The sequence below is a fragment of the Dendropsophus ebraccatus genome, chromosome 9 (assembly GCF_027789765.1).
Source record: "Dendropsophus ebraccatus isolate aDenEbr1 chromosome 9, aDenEbr1.pat, whole genome shotgun sequence".
Lineage (NCBI taxonomy): Eukaryota > Metazoa > Chordata > Amphibia > Anura > Hylidae > Dendropsophus > Dendropsophus ebraccatus.
In genome coordinates, this window is record NC_091462.1 from 63408468 (window position 1) to 63431087 (window position 22620).

The following is a 22620-nucleotide window of genomic DNA, read 5'->3' on the forward strand; positions in this document are numbered from 1 at the left end:
GACTCGGCCAGAGATGTCAGCAGGGAGCACTGTGTCAGACTGAAAATAAAACAACATTTCCTGCATGACATACAGCAGCTAATAAGTGTGGAAAGACATGAGATTTTTTAATAAGAGTAAACTACAAATCTATATAACTTTCTGACCCCAGTTGATTTGAAAGAAAAAGATTTTCACAGGACAACCCTATAAAAAATCTTTCAGATAATCTGTTGGTGCGATATAAGACAAAAAAAAACCTCCCTTTAAGAGGATAAACCCTACATCAGCAGGTCTTCAGCACGTAAACTTTCTTTAGTTTCAGAGTGCAGGTCAAGCACTAAAGAAAAGAAAAGAAAAGCGCTTGTTATGAAACTGCATGAATTTGTGGTAGACCACTCACAGCGTTGCTGTGCCGTACTGCGGCTGAAACATGAGAACCTCGTGTAACTGACTGCAATGTATCTATCATGTTGCATCATCGCAGATCCAACAGATTTGTTAAGGACCCTGTAAAAACTTCTTCAACGAGTGTGTAGGGTCTTCGTGTTTTATTTGTTTAGTAAGACAGATATAAAAGAAAGCTAGTTTTTTTTTAACACAGATTTATTTTCTGTCATTGAAAGCTATTCTTGCCTGACAAAAAGAAGCGGCACAAAGGTGCAGTGCATGAAAATATACAGAAATAGGATATAAAAAAGGGTTGGCAGTGACAAATATACTTGTGATAAATCAGATAAGCACATATGCTGTGTCTTCTCTAACAAGAACAGAGATTATTTTTTGCCATCTGGTTTCTCTTGTGAATAAGAGTAAATTCACATGTGGAAGATTTATTGCAGAAGTCTGGAAATTAAAGGTCTGTTCCATACATGTGAATGAGGTTGTTGTTTCTACGGTATATGCATAGATTTCTGCAAACCCTATACAGGTGTATGGGAAGAAATTACTCTGTGCCTATAGACAGAGAATTATATGAAAACCTTTCTTACAGTAGCAGGAAGCAAACATCTTTGGATTTATATTAGAAAAATAGACTTGTTTCTGCAGATAAAATTATAATGTATAGTTTGTTGTGGTTGTTGGAACAGCGTATATAGCACACTTAAGGTTCATTGGATATCAAGGAATATCGCTCTCAATATAAGGGATGTCACTGTATTTGCTGTCCACTTCTGCCCATTGTTTAACAGCTTTATTTACAATTTCTTCCGACAAACGGTGAGCATATTCCAAGAGGACTGGATTAGCAGGCATAAACTCTGTACTTTCCTGAAGATCTCCGACCAAAGTAACGTTTTCTTCACCGTGCTTCGCTTCTTTGCCATGACTTTTCTTTAGGCGACTGGTCTGTACAGTATAGTTAGTTTTGGACTTAATGCACCCCATAATAGCACACAAAATGAAAGCATATACAGGTGCTCCGGGTGAATATCATGTCCATTAGAGAAATGCATGTGCTCCTAAAAAGACTTGTTTTTCATGATTTCTTCTTTTTGATAGTCTTTAATAGAAAAAAAACAGACAATGTACGTAAGCATGCATATTCAGTACCATTACATATCATCAGATAAGGGAGAAGTACGGCAAAGTTTTTTTATTTTATTGTATTGTATTGTCCCCCAAAAGTTATACAAATTACCAATATACACTTATTACAGGAAATGCACATAAAGTGTTATTTTCTCTGCACTTACTACTTCATCAAGACTTCACTTCCTGGATAAAATAGTGATGTCATGACCCGACTCCCAGAGCTGTGAGGGCTGTGGCTGCTGGAGAGTATGATGGCAGAGGGATGGTCAGTGTCCCTCCAGTGCCCTGTGTCCCTCAGTGTCCCCCTGCCATCACCCTCTCCAGCAGCCACAGCCTGCACAGCTCTGGGAGTTGGGTCGTGACATCACTATTTTATCCAGAAAGTGAAGCCTTAATGCAGTAGTAACTGTAGGAAAAAATAACTTTATGTGCAGAGACAGATGATCACTCCTGAACAAGAGGCAATCCTTTTGGATTCATAGAATTCATATTCTTGTTCTGGAGGGACTTAACGAATCAATAGAGCATGCCTGATGGGTAAATATGATTTTCATTATCTAATCTGTGTAAAAGATTATGGGGTGATATGTATGAGTGATAACAGGGAAAATGTGCATCGGTCCCTGAAAAGTTTATGCACTTTCTGTAACTCTGTGGCTCTGTAACTCTGTGAGATCAGATCCTGTCTAGGTCTAGAGGTCACACTTACGAACAGTGCACTTATGAATGTTCAATATAATAATATATTGGAAAACCTTTCCTCTTCTTCCTCCCTCTAGGTCAGGGGTGGGGAACCTCCGGCCCGCGGGCCGCATCCGGCCCCTGAGACCTCCCGATGCGGCCCGCGGCCCGCAGCTCCCCTGTGATGCTCGCCGCTCTGCTGGGGAAGAAGCCGGCATACACCGCATCCTCCGGTGTCTGTGACAGCTGGCGGACACCGGAGGATGCTGTCTGTGCCGGCTCCTTCCCCAGCAGAGCGGCGCGTGTCTTTAGTCTCCTGCGGGCCGCGCGCGATGACGTCATTTCATCGCGCGCCGCCTGCAGGAGAAGACCGGCACAGAGGACCTGGGACAGAAGAGGACCTGTACTGCGTGGGAGCGGAGGTAAGGTGAGTGGGATGTTTATTTTTTTATTTGGGGGTTAACTAGGATCCCAGGGACATGATTGATGGGGGGGGGGGGGGGGGGACAACTAGGCTACCAGGGACATGACTGATGGGGGGGACAACTAGGCTACCAGGGACATGACTGATGGGGGGGGGACAACTAGGCTACCAGGGACATGACTGATGGGGGGGGGACAACTAGGCTACCAGGGACATGACTGATGGAGGGGGGGACAACTAGGCTACCAGAGACATGACTGATGGGGGGGGGACAACTAGGCTACCAGGGACATGACTGATGGGGGGGGGAATAACTAGGCTACCAGGGCCATGACTGATGGGGGGGACAACTAGGCTACCAGGGACATGCCTGATGGGGGGGGGGGGAATAACTAGGCTACCAGGGACATGACTGATGGGGGGGACAACTAGGCTACCAGGGACATGACTGATGGGGGGGGACAACTAGGCTACCAGGGACATGACTGATGGGGGGGGGACAACTAGGCTACCAGGGACATGACTGATGGAGGGGGGGACAACTAGGCTACCAGAGACATGACTGATGGGGGGGGACAACTAGGCTACCAGGGACATGACTGATGGGGGGGGGAATAACTAGGCTACCAGGGACATGACTGATGGGGGGGACAACTAGGCTACCAGGGACATGCCTGATGGGGGGGGGGGAATAACTAGGCTACCAGAGACATGACTGATGGGGGGGGAATAACTAGGCTACCAGAGACATGACTGATGGGGGGGGGGGGGGGGAATAACTAGGCTACCAGGGACATGACTGATGGGGGGGACAACTAGGCTACCAGGGACATGACTGATGGGGGGGGGGGACAACTAGGCTACCAGGGACATGACTGATGGGGGGGGACAACTAGGCTACCAGGGACATGACTGATGGAGGGGGGGACAACTAGGCTACCAGAGACATGACTGATGGGGGGGGGGACAACTAGGCTACCAGGGACATGACTGATGGGGGGGGAATAACTAGGCTACCAGGGACATGACTGATGGGGGGGACAACTAGGCTACCAGGGACATGCCTGATGGGGGGGGGGGGGGAATAACTAGGCTACCAGAGACATGACTGATGGGGGGGGGAATAACTAGGCTACCAGAGACATGACTGATGGGGGGGGGGGGGAATAACTAGGCTACCAGGGACATGCCTGATGGGGGGGAATAACTAGGCTACCAGAGACATGACTGATGGGGGGGGGGAATAACTAGGCTACCAGAGACATGACTGATGGGGGGGGGGAATAACTAGGCTACCAGGGACATGACTGATGGGGGGGGGGAATAACTAGGCTACCAGGGACATGACTGATGGGAGGGGGGAATAACTAGGCTACCAGGGACATGCCTGATGGGGGGGAATAACTAGGCTACCAGAGACATGACTGATGGGGGGGGGGGGAATAACTAGGCTACCAGGGACATAACTGATGGGGGGGGGGGACGACAACTAGGCTACCAGGGACATGCCTGATGGGGGTTAACTAGGCTACCAGGGACATGCCTGATGGGGGGGGGGGAATAACTAGGCTACCAGAGACATGCCTGATGGGGGGGGGGAATAACTAGGCTACAAGGGACATGCCTGATGGGGGGGAATAACTAGGCTACCAGAGACATGACTGATGGGGGGGGGGGAATAACTAGGCTACCAGAGACATGACTGATGGGGGGGGGAATAACTAGGCTACCAGGGACATGCCTGATGGGGGGGAATAACTAGGCTACCAGAGACATGACTGATGGGGGGGGGGGGAATAACTAGGCTACCAGGGACATAACTGATGGGGGGGGGGACAACTAGGCTACCAGGGACATGCCTGATGGGGGTTAACTAGGCTACCAGGGACATGCCTGATGGGGGGGAATAACTAGGCTACCAGAGACATGACTGATGGGGGGGGGAATAACTAGGCTACCAGAGACATGACTGATGGGGGGGGGGAATAACTAGGCTACCAGGGACATGCCTGATGGGGGGGAATAACTAGGCTACCAGAGACATGACTGATGGGGGGGGGGGATAACTAGGCTACCAGGGACATAACTGATGGGGGGGGGACAACTAGGCTACCAGGGACATGCCTGATGGGGGTTAACTAGGCTACCAGGGACATGCCTGATGGGGGGGGGGGGAATAACTAGGCTACCAGAGACATGCCTGATGGGGGGGGGGGGAATAACTAGGCTACCAGGGACATGCCTGATGGGGGGGGGACAACTAGGCCACCAGGGACATGACTGATGGGGGGGACAACTAGGCCACCAGGGACATGACTGATGGGGGGGACAACTAGGCCACCAGAGAAATGACTGATGGGGGGGACAACTAGGCTACCAGGGACATGACTGATGGGGGGGGACAACTAGGCTACCAGGGACATGACTGATGGGGGGATAACTAGGCCACCAGGGACATGACTGATGGGGGAGACAACTAGGCTACCAGAGACATGACTGATGGGGGGGGGGGGAATAACTAGGCTACCAGGGACATGACTGATGGGGGGGGAATAACTAGGCTACCAGGGACATGACTGATGGGGGGGGGACAACTAGGCTACCAGAGACATGACTGATGGGGGGGAATAACTAGGCTACCAGGGACATGCCTGATGGGGGTTAACTAGGCTACCAGGGACATGACTTGGGGGTTAACTAGACTACAAGGGGCATCACTGGGGGTTAACTACAATAGCAGGGGCACTAGGGGAACAATACTATGCCTTGTCCTGGGTGCTGCAAACCCCCGCTACTAACTGCCGCGCACGGTATGCGGCCCTCGAATGATTTTATTAATGCCCGACCGGCCCTCGACATGGAAAAGGTTCCCCACCCCTGCTCTAGGTTATGCGGTAATAGTAACTTAGTTGTCTTGAGTATAGCAGACTATGTGAGACAAGAAATGGCTGGAAGTATAGAATCATGGATCATCACCTTTGTATAATGTAAAATACTATTAAATGTAAGTTGTCTTGGTGTATTGTATACTTACAGTCATGTGTTGGTGCTCACTTCTGACATGAAGGTGAGTATTTTTGCTGTGACTTCTGCACAATATCGGTTGTTGAAGTGCCACCTATTTGTTTAGTCATCTAGGCAGGCATGCGCTACAAGGATAACATATGTAAGGGTCCCCAAAGACAGGCGTGTTATGGACACCTCTTTGCGTCTATATTATGGCCTTAAAGGGGTAGTCCAGTGTTTAACATTTATTCACTAAATAACACACATTACAAAGTTATACATAGTTATTCTCAGCCTATCACGGCTGAGCAGCTGATGACGCAGGAGAGGGGGGCCGGTATGAGGGAGGGCTGGAGCGGTCCGGCCAACCTCCCGAAGATGATGTTGTCGACCCAAGATGGTGGCCGGGGTCGACAGCAATTGAGTAAGTATACTGCACCATACTTTCGGGGTGGGGGGAACACGGGGAAGGGGGCCATTCACTTAAATAACACACATTACAAAGTTGTACAACTTTTAATTGTGTGTTATTTAGTGAATAAATGTTAAATGCTGCCCCTTTAAGGCCCAGCCAGACTGGCCAGTCAGCTCGTATGATCCTGGCATAATATCTCTCAAGGGAAGGGATGCACTTTAAAGGGATATCCTGGAGAAAAAAAAGTTTTTAAAGCGATATTGTTACCCTCTTGCCATATAAGGAGTTCTTAGCTCCTTTCTTAAGCTTATATTTTGGACATTTCATATTTTACTTGATAAAGGATTTCTTGGTGGTCTCTCCCCTCAAAATGCATGTTATTGCTGGTGGACAGTGCCGAAGGGACAGGCTTAATGGCTGTCGTGCCCCATATCCCAGCCCACATCTGGGCCATAGACCACGCAATATTCATGGCATCATCACCATCTAGGCCCCTCCACAGTGTCATCAGAATGGGCTTACCTAGAGGCACAGCCTTCGCCCTCTCTGTGACAGCTGGATCAGAGGGGACAGAACCTAAGCCTCTCGGTTAGCCCATTCCAATGAGGCCTCCAGGGGGCAGAGCCTAGATGGCAATGACGTCATGAAGGGTGCGGGCCAATGGCGCCAATGTGGGCAGAGATACTGAGCATGACAGCTGTTAAGCCCCACCCCTACGGTACTATCCACCAACAATAACATGCATATTTGGGGGAGTACTAAGAAATCCTTTATATGGTAAAATATGAAATTTCCAGAATATAAGCTTAAGAAAGGTACTTAAAACTTCTTATATGGCAAAAGAGGGGACAATATCACTTTAAATGAACTGGTATGAGAATGTTATATAGATTTGGATCTTACTTCTATTAAAAAAACTCAAGCCTTCCAGAACTTATCAGGTGCTGTATGTCCTGCAGGAAGTTATGTATTCTTCCCAGTCCAACACGGTGTTCCCTGCTGCCAACCTGTGTCATGAACTGTTCACAGCAGGAGAGGTTTTATATGGAGAAACGACACGGACAGAGGTGGCAGCAGTGAGCACTGTGTCAGACTGGAAAGAACACAGCATTTCTACTGGGCATACAGCAGCTGATAAGTACTGAAAGGCATACGTTTTATTAAATAGAAAAAGTTATCTGTATAACTTTTTAGTGCCAGTTCATAAAAAAAATAAATCTCCAGAGCCATACAGTACAGTGGCACACAACACATCACCTATCTTTCTGTAAAGGAAAATACAGCCACCTATGCTATCCTATTCAACTGAAAAAAAGGAACATGCCAGGAAATACTACCCTGACAGATGTATAGAACCTACCCATCATCCTTCCTCCTTCCATCCATCCATCCATCCATCCATCCCCTTCTTGGGTGAACATGTCTCTTTTTTTCAAATGTACTAACTATGTAACTATGTAATCTCCAGCAAGTAAAAGTTTAAACTATTAATATCACAGAAATAGTGTTTTTTTTTGTGGTTATTTTAAAGTGGTTACCTTGAAAAATATTTTAATGTTTAAAACTGTTCAGGGTAGTGGGAATAATTAACCCCTAGGCGACTCTGGGCGTACCCGTACGTCCAGGGCCGCCTTCATGCGTTTAGAGCGGGGCCGCGCGGTCCTGGGTGCCGCTCGTAGCCCGGGACCACGGCTATTAGCGGGAACGGTCCGATCGCCGTGCCCGCTGATAAAGTAATCGGATGCAGCTGTCAAAGTTGACAGCTGCATACGATTACTTGATGCAGCCGTTCCCTGGTGTCTAGTGAGGAGGATCGCTCCTCCAGGACGTTGTCCCGGAGGAGCGATCCAAACATCTTACCCCGTCCGGGGTCAGCGCTGTAATGGCGCTGATCCTGGCTCGGCACTCGATTGCTTCCAGCTGCAGCAGCCGGAAGCAATCGATGTGCCTATCTCATCGATCTATGCTGCATATCTATGCAGCATAGATCTCAATGAGAGATCAGTGCACTTATACTAGAAGTCCCCCAGGGGGGCTTCTAGTATAAGTGTAAAAGTAAAAATAAAAGTTTTATTATTAATAAAAAGCCCCCTCCACTAATAAAAGTTAGAATCACCCCCCTTTTCCCATGTTATAAATAAAAGTAAATAAATAAACATGTTTGGTATCGCCGTGTGCATAATCGCCTGAACTATAAATTTATCACATTCCCGATCTCGCAAAAATTGTAATAAAAATCGATCAAAAAGTTGCGAATGCGCAATCAAGGTATCGATAGAAAGAACACTTCATGGCACAAAAAATGACACCTGACACTGCCCCATAGACCAAAGGATAAAAGCGCTATAAGCTTGGGAATGGAGCGATTTTTAGGAACATATATTTGTTAACAATGGTTTGAATTTTTTACAGGCCATCAGATACAATGGAGGTTATACATGTTACATATCGTTGTAATCATAACGACTTGAGGAACATATATAACAAGTCAGTTTTACCCCAGGGCGAACGGCGTAAAAACGACAAAAAAAAACACACTTTGAATTTTTTTCTGGTTTCGCAGTGTACTTTATGAAAAAATTCAGCCTGTAATTGCAAAGTACAATTAGTGGCGCAAAAAATAAGGGCTCATGTGGGTTTCTAGGTGAAAAAAATGCAAGTGCTATGGCCTTTTAAGCACAAGGAGGTAAAAACGAAAACGCAAAAATTTAAATTGGCCGGGTCCTCTAAGGGTTAAGGTCTGTACCTTTCTCACTGTCTGATTCCCTACTGGGTCATATGTTTTTCGTATTCCTCTATCTGAAGGCTCTGATTTACCTCTGCTCCCAAAGATGGAGCTAATATCGGAGCCCAAAGGAAGCTGCAGCAGTAAGGGCAGCATGATTTGGAGACCAGGAGCGCTAGCACTGTTGCCTTGCACTGCTGGAGTCTTTAGATCAATTCCCACCAAGGACAACATCAGTAAAGTGCTTGTATGTTCTTCCTGTGTTTGTGTGCATCTCCTCCCACACTCCAAAGCATAGTGATAGGTAAATGTGGAGTTTAGCTTGTGAATCCCCATTGAGGAAAGTGACCAATGTGAGGGATGACAATCTCTGTACAACACTGTGGAATTAGTTGGTGCTTTATAAATAAAGGAATTCATATTTTTATTGTTTTCATTACTATTATTTTTGCAAAGATCTACAATGGCGGGACAGTGATATCTGTTTGTAATATGGAGAGAGGTTAAAGGACAAGTGCCATGTAATTGAAGCACATTACAAAGTTATATAACTCTGTAATATGCTTCAATCACCTATCTGCCTCCCTTCCCTGTCTTTTCCCCCCTCCACCCCCACCAGGAAATGTCCTAACTCACACAGACCTAATTACTGCCGTCACCGTCACCAGGCAGCTCCTTCTTGTGAGGTTGAGTCATCAGCAGGAGGGCTGCTCTAGGTCCTGTTACACCAGCCCCCCCTCCCCAGTCCAAGTGATGGCTTGCAGTTGTTCAGCCAATGGGAGCTGAGCAAGCTGAGTCACCTGACAAGGCAGAGGAGGGGGGGCTGCTGTAACAGGAGAAGGAGATAAGAGAAAAGCTTGGTGACGGTGACGACAGTAATTAGGTCTGTGTGAGTTTCTTAGGGTCCTATTCCACAGGCCAAGAGGGCCCGATCAATGATGTAAATAAGTGGCGATCTGATAGATTGCCGCTGGTTTACTGGGCCTATCCCGGCTCATCTCTTCAGCCAATCAATGCAAGGCAGCACTGATTGGCTGAAGGGGATCCGTTTGAAATTCCCGACTCCCCTCTTCAGCCAATCAATGCACGGCAGCACTTATTAGCTGAAGAGGGGAGACGGGAATTTCAAACGGCTCCCCTTCATCCAATCAGTGCTGCCGTGCATTGATTGGCTGAAGAGGGGAGCCGGGAATTTCAAACGGCTCCCCTTCAGCCAATCAGTGCTGCCTTGCATTAATTGGCTGAAGAGATGAGCCGGGAATTTCAAACAGCGCTGAAGATGGGAGCCGGGGATGTCGGAAGACCTTCTGCGCGGAGCAGGTAACGTATGCTCTTGGCCACGGTGGCGATCGGAGCGGGGGGGGGGGCGATCGGAGCGGCGGCGGGGGGGCAATCGGAGCGGCGGGGGTAGCGATCGGGCGGCGCAGGGGGCTGCGGTTGAGCGGGGGGGGGCCGGGCTGCGGGCGTACGATCGCAAAACGATTTTTCCGTACGATATATCGTACCGTCTAAACGCTGATCATTTTTTAAAAAAAATCGTTACTTCGAAATCGTTAATCGTACGATCGGGCCAATAATCGCCTCGTGTAAACTTAGCATAATGGTGCGTTTATCTGACAGATTTTGGAAGCCAAAACCTGGAATGGATTAGAAAAGAGAAGAAATCTCAGTATTTCCTTTATGACCCGTTCCCAGTTTAGGTCTGTTTCTGGCTTTGGCTTAAAAAATCTGTCAGATAAATCTGCCTGTGTAAAAGCACCATAAGTTTGCACTTAGTTTGTATAAATGCAGACTATTGTAAATCGTAGTGATTTACTAACGTTGTTCCATCAGAAAAGTATCGGTTTTGTGCATAATTTTTCCTACCTACGGGTGTGTCAGGTCTGTGGCATTTTTGTGTCGCATAACATTAGTAAATAAGGCAGAACAGTAAACCGGTTCCGCCTTATTTAATAATGCTGTGTGACACAAAAAACAAAGTGCTTTTTTTTCCCTGCACTTACTACTGCATCAAGTCTTCACTTCCTGGATAAAATGGTGATGTCACGACTCCCAGAGCTGTGCGGGCTGTGGCTGCTGGAGAGGATGATGGCAGAGGGATGCTCAGTTTCCGTCCAGTACCCTTTGTCCCTCAGTATCCCTCTGCCATCATCCTATCCAGCAGCCACAGCCCGCACAGCTCTGGGTAAAGTGCAGGGAAAAAAGCACTTTATAAGCATTTCCCGTAATAAGTGTATGTTGGTGATTTGTATACCTTTTGGGAAGTAATACAATACTTTAACAAGTTTTCACCAGACTTCTCCTTTAAAGGCAATAGGACACATTAATAAATCTGTCGGTCTGGGAAACGAAAACTCTTGAAAGCCAGACAATTCAGCCCCAGTGTGTTTTAGTACATTTCGGTTGTATTTTTCCAGTTACAAATCATGGGACTCTTTAAAGCAAATGTACCATCAGGTACATCGCTTTAGGTTATTTACATGAATAGACCGTTGCCGGCGTGGGGATGCCGGTGGTGTAGTTTTTTTTTTTTAACCGTGGCCTGGTTCCCGCGCACATCGGTGGCCTATTCCCGGTCACTGGGAATGGAGCTGCATCAAAGAGGGGAAATGATTTTGTCACACAGGGGGCAGGTGGGCCCATCTCCAGTGCTTCAGGCTGGGCCGATGTTGTGTGCAGTAATCGTTTGCAGTTCAAAAAAGAACTGTGCCGGTCTATTTATGTAAAAAAATAAAGCAATGTACCTGATGGTACTTTAGCTGTAAATACGTGATTCTACGTTTTCTCATAAATCTGAAAAGAAAACACCACAAAACATGCAAATTTGTCACTGATCCCCCCCCCCCCCCCACACACACACATACAAATTGTAAAATTAGCATTATTTACTTATTAGCTGACTTCTAGCTGTATTTTTGCCCCAACATTTACAATTAGCTTTTTCTGGGAGTTTTTGTTATTGTTCTTAATAGACACCATTTGTAAGACCACCCTAAGACACACATTATTTCCCAGTCCTCATTGTACTTTATTAAGAAATGCCATCTAAGTAAAACTGGATATCATTGAAGTGTTGATGAACTTCACATTTACCAGATATTTCTCATGGATCATGAGAGATTTTTAGGAATGTATGTTAGACATCACACATGCCCCTTAGATAAAGTGGCACTGGGCCTGGTCTCCTGTGAATATAGCCTGTATATACAGCAGGCATAGACACTACATATAAAGATGTTTGGAGTACAGTAAATTGCATGTAGCCCATGTAAGTCATACTGTATATCAGCCATATAATCTTACAAGTTCAGAAAAAAAGGATAGTATAGTTGAAAAGTCCTAGTTTACCCCTATTTGAAAAGATAAATGCAGGTGATTTGTATACATCAAAAATCAATTATTTAAGTTTTACAACAATAAGATCTTACCTAGAAAGGATTGTCAGGTTGTCTCCACTGTAATAGAAAATTCCAAGCCAAGGCACTTAATTTTTCAGGATCAAAGAAGATTTTGTGAATACAATGCTATTTAAAACGGCATACACATTGCAGCTCGAAAAGGAATAACTGAATAGAGTCAGGAATACTGGTGGTTCAGTGATTTGGGTTAAAGCTGCATAGGTCCAGTTCTCTTTATCTTGGAAGAGACAAGGTGGAGTGCCAGGGTTGAATCTGGGGAGCCAGGTGTTTTGCTTGCTGCAAGACTTCTTCCTCTTCCTGCACCTGTGCCTTGTTTCTTGTTTCCACAGAAATCCTGTTTGGCATGGCTAGCAAACAATGATTGTACTTACTAGATTACCTCCAGAAGAATAATCTAATGCTTCTGCTCAGCTCTCTTGCCAAAACTGATACAGCTGACTGATTTATTTTGACTGGAAAGCTGCATCTTGTAAGCAAGACACAGAATAAAAAAATAAAAAAAATACAAAATGTCAGGGCTGTGCTATGTTTAGATGATACACGACAATGGGGCCACCTCCTGGACATAACAATTAATACACACTGTAATAGTTATAAACGTCAGGTCTCACATGTTAAATATTTTATGGAATATTTGATATATTATAACAAGTAATAATATCTACAATATATCATAAACATTCCCAAAATATGTGATATAAAAATTCTAAGAATTTTATTTTTATTTTTCAAATGAATAGGAACGGGCTATCATTTAGTGGGGAAAAGCGATCAAGATCATTATTCGTTGTCATTGTTATCAATAGACAGACGCCTTTTACCAATAAAATCCCATAGCCTTAAAGAGGTTGTTTTAAAGTATTAGTTTATATTCCCCAATAAGGGCCTGAATAGCATATTTAAACATTACATGGAGCACCGATTATGGTAAATAGACATATACGTCTGTTAAATGGGGGAAAAAATCCTACATTGCCAAAATAGACCTAAATTAGATTTGAGGTGCTGTATTCAAAATCTGGACTAACCATCTTTATTTCCCATAACTTCACCTAAAGGGGTATTCCTATATCAGAAAGTACACACCATTTCCCTTCTGCAGAGAGACTCGGCAGCTGATTTCCAGGAGTGTGAATGCAGTAACTCAAAGAAGAGGAGTCGACATGTGCACTTGGGTGGTATGTATTTGTATATGAATGACGACGGGCGTAGCTAGGATTCACGGGGCCCCATAGCAAAAAATTGTAAGGGCCCCCCCTCCCCTATGAACAACACAAAGCACTGTATATATAGCCACAAGAGTGACTGGCAGAGCAGAGACCCAATAGCTGCTTGTTTTGTCAGTCCACTGTTTTTACCTATAAGGGCCCTTTAGGAGCCCTTATGGTTAATTACATAGGTTAAGGAACAGACTTTGTTTTGCTTAAACCCTTATATACTGCAGTGTGTAAGTGACACGATGTTCGGAAGACAAGGAGATATCTGCTTTACTGCTGGTGCACTAATAACCCCTGACCTCTGCACGGAGCTCTGCATAATTTCCTACTTGATTGTGGCAGACATCTAGAACAGAGGTCAGAGGTTATCAGTGCAGTAAAGCAGAGATCTTTTTGTCTTCTGCTTGTTAACCCTTTTTTGTGTTGCAGCATGTAAGTAAACATTGGGTCACTTAAACACTGCAGTACATAAGTGGTTAAGCAGAAGGACACAGGACAGCTCTTACCTCCTCCCCCGGGCCCCCCTCCTGCGCGGGCCCCATAACAGCTGCCTACCCTGCCTTTATGGTAGCTACGCCACTTTGAATGACTAAGACTTTTTATACATTTATTCAGAATATTTGCAAAATACAGCTTGCAAAGTCACTCCTGTACCTAATTCGCAACAATTTTCAACAATGCAGCCAGCCAGAATGCCATGGCAGGCCTGCCAAGAGCCCACCAATTAACAAACTTTTGCTACTGAGAAATGTAACAAATCCACCACACATTTTAGGACTTTCCAAGAGTTTCAACCTACTTTCCTGCCAACCCCTCACACACTGAAATCTTTACATAAATGAACTCATTACATTGAAAATCAATGTCCTTGTGACTTTTCCTTGATCTCCTCTTTGTGCTGCATTATATCAAATTTGGGAAGATTTATCAAAGCTGCACCTTGAATGGATCCAGAAAATATATTTATGTCAAAATTTAGAATATCTTTTTGCCAGATCTGCATCATGCTTGTTAAATAGGTGACCATGTGGCTGCATGGCTTCCCCCTGTGCCAAGTTTGCTACAATGTGTAAGTCTATACCTGCCCAAAGCTGCTGTAGCTTTCTAAAGTTACTGCTCAGGAACCCTTAGATGCACCATTCTTTTGTTTCTGTGTGTAAACTAAATGAATTAGCAACATTTCTGGTGGAGGTGCATGCTCTGATGGACTATCTTTTAACTGCTACACCATCATTTTAGGCCCATCTGGCCTAGCCACACACACACACACACACACACACACAGAGATCTTGTAACTTAGGAGCCCTAGTTGCAATGACTGACCAGCCATGTTCTCTGGCCTTCCATTGCTAGCTGAAAGGGGTTGTCAGGGATTTTTCAATAAACTAGCATTACACTGACTTCAGTGAGTGTTGTATATTCTACATACACTTCTATTTTTTATTTACTAGCACTTATTGTGTTCTCAGGCTTAGTCACATGATCTGCCTGTGTTTTCTTTACGTCTTGTGATGTTACGTTCCCTTTTTGTTTCCTGTTCCTGCCAGTGAGGGAACAGTGAGTCATCAGGTGGGTGGGGTTATGCATCCACATTGATTTAGCCCCACCCCTGTAGGAGGAGCTACATCTGAGCCCAGTGCTGCAGCAGTAACAGCAGCATGACCTGGAGGAGACCAGGAGCTGTTAGCCATGCTGTGGGGCACAGAGGTTATCCATAATGTGGGGGCACAGAGGTTAGCCATGATGTGGGGGCACATAGGTTAGCCATGTTGCTTTGTAGTGTTGGGGTCCTGGGATAACAGCTTCATGTATGTCCCCTAATGTCTGCATACATTTTATTATACTCTCTAAAACATTGTGAGCTCCTATAGGGACAGTGACCAATATGAGTGACTACAATCTCTGTACGGCGCTGCAGAATAGGTTGAAGCTATATAAATAAACTATATGGGGGGGGGGGGGTGACTTATAAAAACTTGTGCAGAGGAACAGGGGAACAGTTGCCCATAGCAACCAGTCAGATTCTAGGTTTCATTTTTAGAGGACTTAAGAAAAAAATAAACAATCTATCGGACTTTGATAAATCTCCCCCTATATTGTTATTATTGTACTGTATGTACAGTGTTAGGGCAGTGCTGCTGCTGTTTGTAATATGGAGAGGAGAGAGGAGACTTCACCTCGTGTCAGCCACCATTCTATCTATTGCTGAGGTAAACTTGCCACAGATTTGATTTGATTTGATAATGTAATTGGCAGAAATTGAGCCACCATGCTGCTCACAAGACACTTGTAGTAATACAGACATTTCACTGCCTATTTGTAGAGGGGGTGGAGCTATATTTAGCGAGGAGGGGGTGGAGCTATAGGCTTGCAGAGCTGTGATGTCACTGCTGACCCCTGTGACCTGGAAGTTCTTTATGTAAACAAACAAACACAAATCCAAAAAGCAGCAACAAAGGAGGATGGATGCCCGGGGACACAGAGGCGAGAAATCAACTAAAGGAAAGGGACAGATTACATATGATTTCCTTTTCCAATAAGAAAAAATGTTGGAAACCTCTTTAACCCTTTCTGGACCAGGCTAATTTTCGTTTTTTGCGTTTTCATTTTTTCCTCCTTGTGCTTAAAAGGCCATAGCAGTTGCATTTGTACACCTACAGACCCACATGAGCCCTTATTTTTTGCGTCACTAATTGTACTTTGCAATGACAGGCTGAATTTTTGCATAAAAATGAAACTATTGAAACTAGAAAAAAATTATATGCGCGGTGAAATTGGGGGGGGGGGGGGGGGGGGGATTCGTTTTTACGCCGTGTGTCCTATACAGTAACTGACAAGTTATATATGTTCCTCAAGTCGGTACGATTAAAACAATATGTCACATGTATAACTTTTATTTTATTTGATGACTTGTAAAAAATTCAAACCATTGTTAACAAATATATGTTCCTTAAAATCGCTCCATTCCCAGGCTTATAGCACTTTTATCCTTTGGTCTATGGGGCTGTGTCAGGTATCATTTTTTGCACCATGATGTCTTCTTTCTATCGGTACCTTGATTGCGCATGTGCGACTTTTTGATCGCTTTTTATTACAATTTTTCTGGATTTGATGCGACTAAAAATGTGCAATTTTACACTTTGGGATTTTTTGCGCTTACGCCGTTTACCAAGCGAGATCAGGAATGTGATAAATTAATAGACCGGGCAATTACGCACACGGCGATACCAAACATGCTTGTTTATTTATTTATTTTTATTTATAACATGGGAAAAGGGGGGTGATTCAAACTTTTATTAGGGGATGGGGCTTTTTCTTAATAATAACACTTTTTTTTTTAAATACATATACTAAAAGCCCCTCTGGGGGACTTCTAGTATATGCACACTGATCTCTCATAGAGATCTATGCTGTATAGGCAGTGTCGGACTGGGGTATCTGGGGCCCACCAGAGGGAATGATCCTGGGGGCCCACCAATGAAGAACCAGTGAGAAACAACATGTCAGTCAGTGTTTTTGTAGGCTCTAAATCTGGGGGCCCATCGGAGGATTCTCCGGTGCTCTGGTGGGCCAGTCCGACACTGTGTATAGGATATACAGCATAGACCGATCTCCCCACTAGACCACCAGGAAACAGCTGCAGTAAGTCTTCAGATGCAGCTGTCAACTTTGACAGCTGCATCTGAAGACTTAATTAGCGGGCACAGCGATCAAGCGGAATTTACAACAGAGGCGCACACTCCTCCACAGCCACCGATCGTGCGGCCGGGGGCGATCGTGTGGCCGGGGGCGATCGTGTGGCCGGGGGCTGGTGGCGATCGTGCGGCCGGGGGCTGGTGGCGATCGTGCGGCCAGGGGCAACGGTGCGGCCGGGGGCCGATGGCAACGGTGCGGCCGGGTGCTGGTGGCAATGGTGCGGCCGGGGGCTGGGGGCGATCGAGGCTGCAGGGGGGCGGGCAGGATATACATTACCTGATCCCGGCTCCTGCTTGCTTCGGCGGCTCCCGGCACATTCCGCCCGGCCAATCAGTGCGCTGCCTCACCGCAGCGCACTGATTGGCCGGGCGGGCCGTGAAGACACCGGGAGCCCAGAAGCAAGCAGGAGCGGGGACCCGGTAATGTATAATGTCTGGCGGCTGGGGGGTTATTGGGGCGGGCTGCAGACAAAATCGCAGCAGGGATGTACATCCCTGCTGCAAGTTTCTCTGCTATTGAAAGTATAGGGCCGGGATCTGCAGCGAGTTTTGCTGCAAAAACGCAGCGAGGGGACTCGCTGCAGATCCAGCAGGTGGGTTTGTACCCTAATAGTGTGTTTTAATAAATAGTTTTTACTTTTGACACCTGTTGTGACCTGCACCCAACTTTACCTATGTTGTGGAGTGGAGTTTAACAATATTAAATATAAGGCCATGTTCACATGGCGTAAGAGACCGGCCAGATGATCTTTGCTGCTGCTGAATTTGGATGCGGACGCACGCTCCATTGTATGAACTGACAGGGTTTCTTTCAGGGCCGGACTGGCACTGAAAAGCAGCCCTGGCACACCAACCCCACCAGCCCACATATAAATCTCCCCGCACCCATTGCACCAACTGTGCAATGGAAAAATAGAACATTTTTCAGATACCAGGTGTACGCAGGTGCTGAAGAGTAATATCACCCAGCAGACTATAGAGAGTACAGCAGCGATCAGATGCAGAATATAGAACAATAACTTAAGATCTGTCTGCTCTCCTGTCATCTGTCATTCATAATAATAAAGGTATATTTGCCCTGAAAACTATTCAGTCCATTCTTCAGGAAAAACAGCACCTCAAGATCTTAAAGTTATAGTACTGAAATAATTCAGGGGCATCTTTTTTTCCTGCCTCCGTATTGTGCTCTTCCCCTGTTATTCCTCCTGGAAATCTATCTACTCCCATTATTTATAGTGTGCACCTCCTCACCAAACTATAGGGACTGAGAAGGTGATGCACCATTAAGGATGGGGGAAGTATATAATAAACAAGTATAATCCCACACATGGTACCATCATACTGACCATATCCAGTACACACAGACCAACTGTACAGTATATAAGGGTTAAATGATAACACCACACCATTACCAGATATTACCACCACATAATAACTATATGTTACCATTATAGTCTTACTAAATAAAAAGGTAATATTACCAATAACACTATACAGGGAGCAAATAATGCTGCCATGCCATGACCACACTTCACCACCACATAATGACTAATACCATCATACTGTGTATAAAACCCTTTATGCAGACCATTTATACCTCCATACATTGAGCACAGTTACAGTACATTCAGTGACTCACAAGGGACGTCTTCTCTGATTGGAGTCTTCCTCTTTTGTTATCTTCCCCACTTGGGCCAGGCCATTATGATGACGTCTTCTGATCACGATTAATCTCCACAGAATCTGTCAGACACACATTTTAGGCTCTACCATTTTATAACACCACCTACCCACCTCTATACAAGCTGCCCATCCATAGTGCCCCAAATGCTAATAATGCCCTCCTCTGTAGCCCATGCAGTATTAGCTCCCTTAACAGTATCCCTTATTACTGCCCCATACAGAAGTTACCCCATAATAGTGCCCCTGCACAGTAGTTATCCAATAGTGCCCCCGTACAGCGCCCAATATAGTAGCTAACTCCTCCCAGTAATGCCTCATAATTCCCCCCCCAATAGTGCCACCCATAGTAGCCATTCCCAAATAGTGTCCCATATAGTATCTATTACCCCATAGTGCCCCATATAGTATCCAATCCCTCACATAGTGCCCCGTATTATATCCAATCGCCCGATAGTGTCCCATATAGTAGCCAATCCCCCCAATAGTGACCTACGTTGTAGCCAATTCCCCAATAATGTCCCGTATAGTATCCAAACCCCCCCCCCCCAATAGAACCCCATATAGTATCCAATCCCCCAATAATGTCCCATATAGTATCCAATCCCCCCAATAGTTCCCTCATAGTAGCCAATCCCCCAATAGTCCCCCATATAGTAGCCAATCCCCCAATAATATTATTGCCCCATATAGTGGCCAATCCACCCCCCCCAATAGTCCCCCATATAGTAGTCACCCAATAGTAGTATTGCCCCATATAGTGGCCAATCCACCCCCCCCAATAGTACCCCATATAGTAGTCACCCAATAGTAGTATTGCCCCATATAGTGGCCAATCCACCCCCCACAATAGTCCCCCATATAGTAGCCAATCCCCCAATAGTATTATTGCCCCATATAGTGGCCAATTAAACCCCCCCAATAGTCCCCCATATAGCAGTCTATCACCCAATAGTATTATTGCCCCATATAGTGGCCAATCCACCCCCCCCAATAGTCCCCCATATAGTAGTCACCGAATAGTATTATTGCCTTATATACTGGCCAATCCACCCCCCCAATAGTCCCCCATATAGTAGCCAATCCCCCAATAGTATTATTGCCCCATATAGTGGCCAATCCACACACCCCAATAGTCCCCCATATAGTGGCCAATCCACACACCCCAATAGTCCCCCATATAGTGGCCAATCCACACACCCCAATAGTCCCCCATATAGTAGCCACCCAATAGTATTGTTGCCCCATATAGTGGCCAATCCCCCCCCAATAGTCCCCCATATAGTAGCCATTCCCCCCAATAGTATTATTGCCCCATATAGTAGCCGGTTACCCCCAAAAGTATCAGTGCCCCATATAATAGTCAATCCCCCCATAGTATTAGTGCCCCATATAGCAGTCAATCCCCCTCCCCCAATAGTGCCTCATATAGTAGCCATCATTGCCGCCCCACCCCCACAGTATGCAGTGCAGTGCCCCCACCAGAAAAATAACAAAACAGTAACTCACCTGTAATCCGATCCCCAGCAGCTCCTCTGCCGGCAGCCTTCTCCTCTGCCATCTTCCTCTCCACGTGTCCTCCTCGGTCTCTCTCCGCTGTCATCTTCCGGCGCAGGCAGAGAGGTACAGACACTCTGTCCTTCCCTGGAGGTCCCTGCAGCCTCTATTGTTTATCTGTGTCTGTGCCAGACACACGTGACACGTGAATGATAGAGGCTGCCGGGACCTCCAGGGAAGGACAGAGTGTCTGTACCTCTCTGCCTGCGCCGGAAGATGATAGCGGAGACCAAGGAGGACACGCGCAGAAGAGAAGGCTGCCGGGAGAGGAGCCGTGCTGCAGGGTGGCATAGTGTACGGCAGCCGGTGGCCCTCTCAGTTTGACGGCGGCCCTCAGCCGCCAATTAGTGGCCGGTGGGGGCGGGCCGTGTGGCCTCCAGGTAATCTAGGGACAACATTTTTGCAGTCCGGGCGGCCCCCGGACTGGCAATCTGGGCAGCCCAGCGGGCATTTGGCCGGCATGCCAGATTGCCAGTCCGGGCCTGGTTTCTTGTCAGTTTCTTGCGGCGCCGATATGGATCCCGGCCTAAGTGTATACTATGGGAGGCATTTCTCATTTGCACCTTTCTTTGTGAATATTTTTATCACTGTGCACTGACTTATGTGTTTGCTTCCTAGTCAAGTATTTATGAATATGCGCATGTTGGTTCATAAATCACCTGCCATAGCTTCCCTGGCGCTGTGCATTTTACTACAGGTATTCATGAATTGACCTTATGCTGCGTTTACACGGAACGATTATTGTTAGAATTTTCGCAATAACGATCGTATTTGAGTGATAATCGTACCGTGTAAACACAGCGAACGATCAAGCGACGAGCGAGAAATCGTTCATTTTGATCTTTCAACATGTTCTCAAATTGTCGTTCGTCGTTCACTGAAAATTCGCAGATCACTTCATGTAAACAGTCTTTCACCAATTTACCTTATGTAAAAGATGGGCTTAAGCGATCTTAAAAACGATCGCAATAACAATTTTTCTTATGAATTTTCAAACGATTCTTCTAACGATTTATTCGTCTAAATGCTGATCGTTATAAAAAGCAAATCGTTGCTTCAAAATCGTTAAACGATCGATTGGGCGAATTATCGCTCCGTGTAAACGTAGCATTAGTTAGGAAAATTCCCTGGGGCTGGAGTACAGATGCAAATGAATATGTGAATATTCCAAAATGCGCACATGATAAATCACAGCTAAGAAAATTCTTAAGAAAAACTACGCCCACATAAGTCGAGAAGGAAAAAAACAGGCGCAAGCTGTCATATTCACACATACATCGAGCTACACTGTTTAGTAAATCTGACGAAGGTCTGTGCACATCACACATATGCCAAAAAATGCTAAGGAGCACAAGGTACACTGCTTGATACATGTCCCCCTATGTGTATAAACTCCAGCTGGGATTCCAAAGAAGGCAGCACTACATAAGGTACGTACAGTAGCAATCAGTAGCTGTTGTTGCAAATATACAGCAATGGCCGTGATTACTATGTAAGCTACGTAGTGTGAACATAGCCTAAGGCTGTATTCAGGGCAGGTACAAAGGGTGAAGTCTCTGTTTTAATTCAGTCTATTCTGTATGCTAGAGAAACCTTTGTACCTTCATCCTTGTATGTAAATTACCCTCAACTAGTCATGTGGACGTTTCTCAGCGCCCACAGTTTCACAGGTGTCACGCTTGAGTTGGCTGTAATCCCACCTCTCTGAGAGCATTGGGTGCTCAGGAATGGCCCCTCTGTGCTGTGCAGCAGGATCCTGCATTGAGAATTATGCTCACAGAGAATTAGTATTACAGCCAATCCATGACTAGTTTAGCGATGAGGTTCCATCCAACATGACTAGTTAAGGGTGATTTCTTACGGCGTCAGACATTTACATATTCATAGGTGTCCCATACACAACTGGAAACAATGCAGGGGGCTTTATTACGCTGTAATATAGCTTCCTGGGCATTATGGCAGTGATTGGTTCCTTTTAAGTAGTGACTTGTGTTACTACTAGCAATACCTACTGTAGGCAGTAGATGGAGCTTTAGGACCAGAAGTAATGTGCAAATACCTTTGGGTTCTGTTACTGTATCTTGGTTCTGACATCATTTTTATACATTCAGATGTATGCTAGTATTATAAACAAAAGGGATGGTATCTTAGGCACTTGACCTATTAAATATAAGGCTGTGTCTAGGGCTGATCCAAAGGATGAAGAAACTACTTTAATGCAGTGCATATACTGGAGAAAACCCTTGTTTATTCATCTGTGGAAAATATTTAGAGATGTAGGCAACC

The 22620-nt window shown here is 45.6% G+C and overlaps 1 protein-coding gene across 1 annotated transcript; it reads right to left on the reverse strand.

The window, feature by feature from the left end:
* Positions 1-1101: 1101 nt before the first annotated feature.
* On the reverse strand, positions 1102-1368 carry C9H2orf88 (chromosome 9 C2orf88 homolog). Its single transcript, XM_069984883.1, has one exon. It carries the CDS (start codon positions 1366-1368, stop codon positions 1102-1104), a length of 267 nt encoding a protein of 88 aa, XP_069840984.1.
* Between the last annotated feature and the right edge of the window lie 21252 nt (positions 1369-22620).

Coding starts and splice junctions, on each gene's coding strand:
- C9H2orf88 (XM_069984883.1), bottom strand. CDS start 1,368: ATGGGGTGCATTAAGTCCAAAACTAACTATACTGTACAGACCAGTCGC.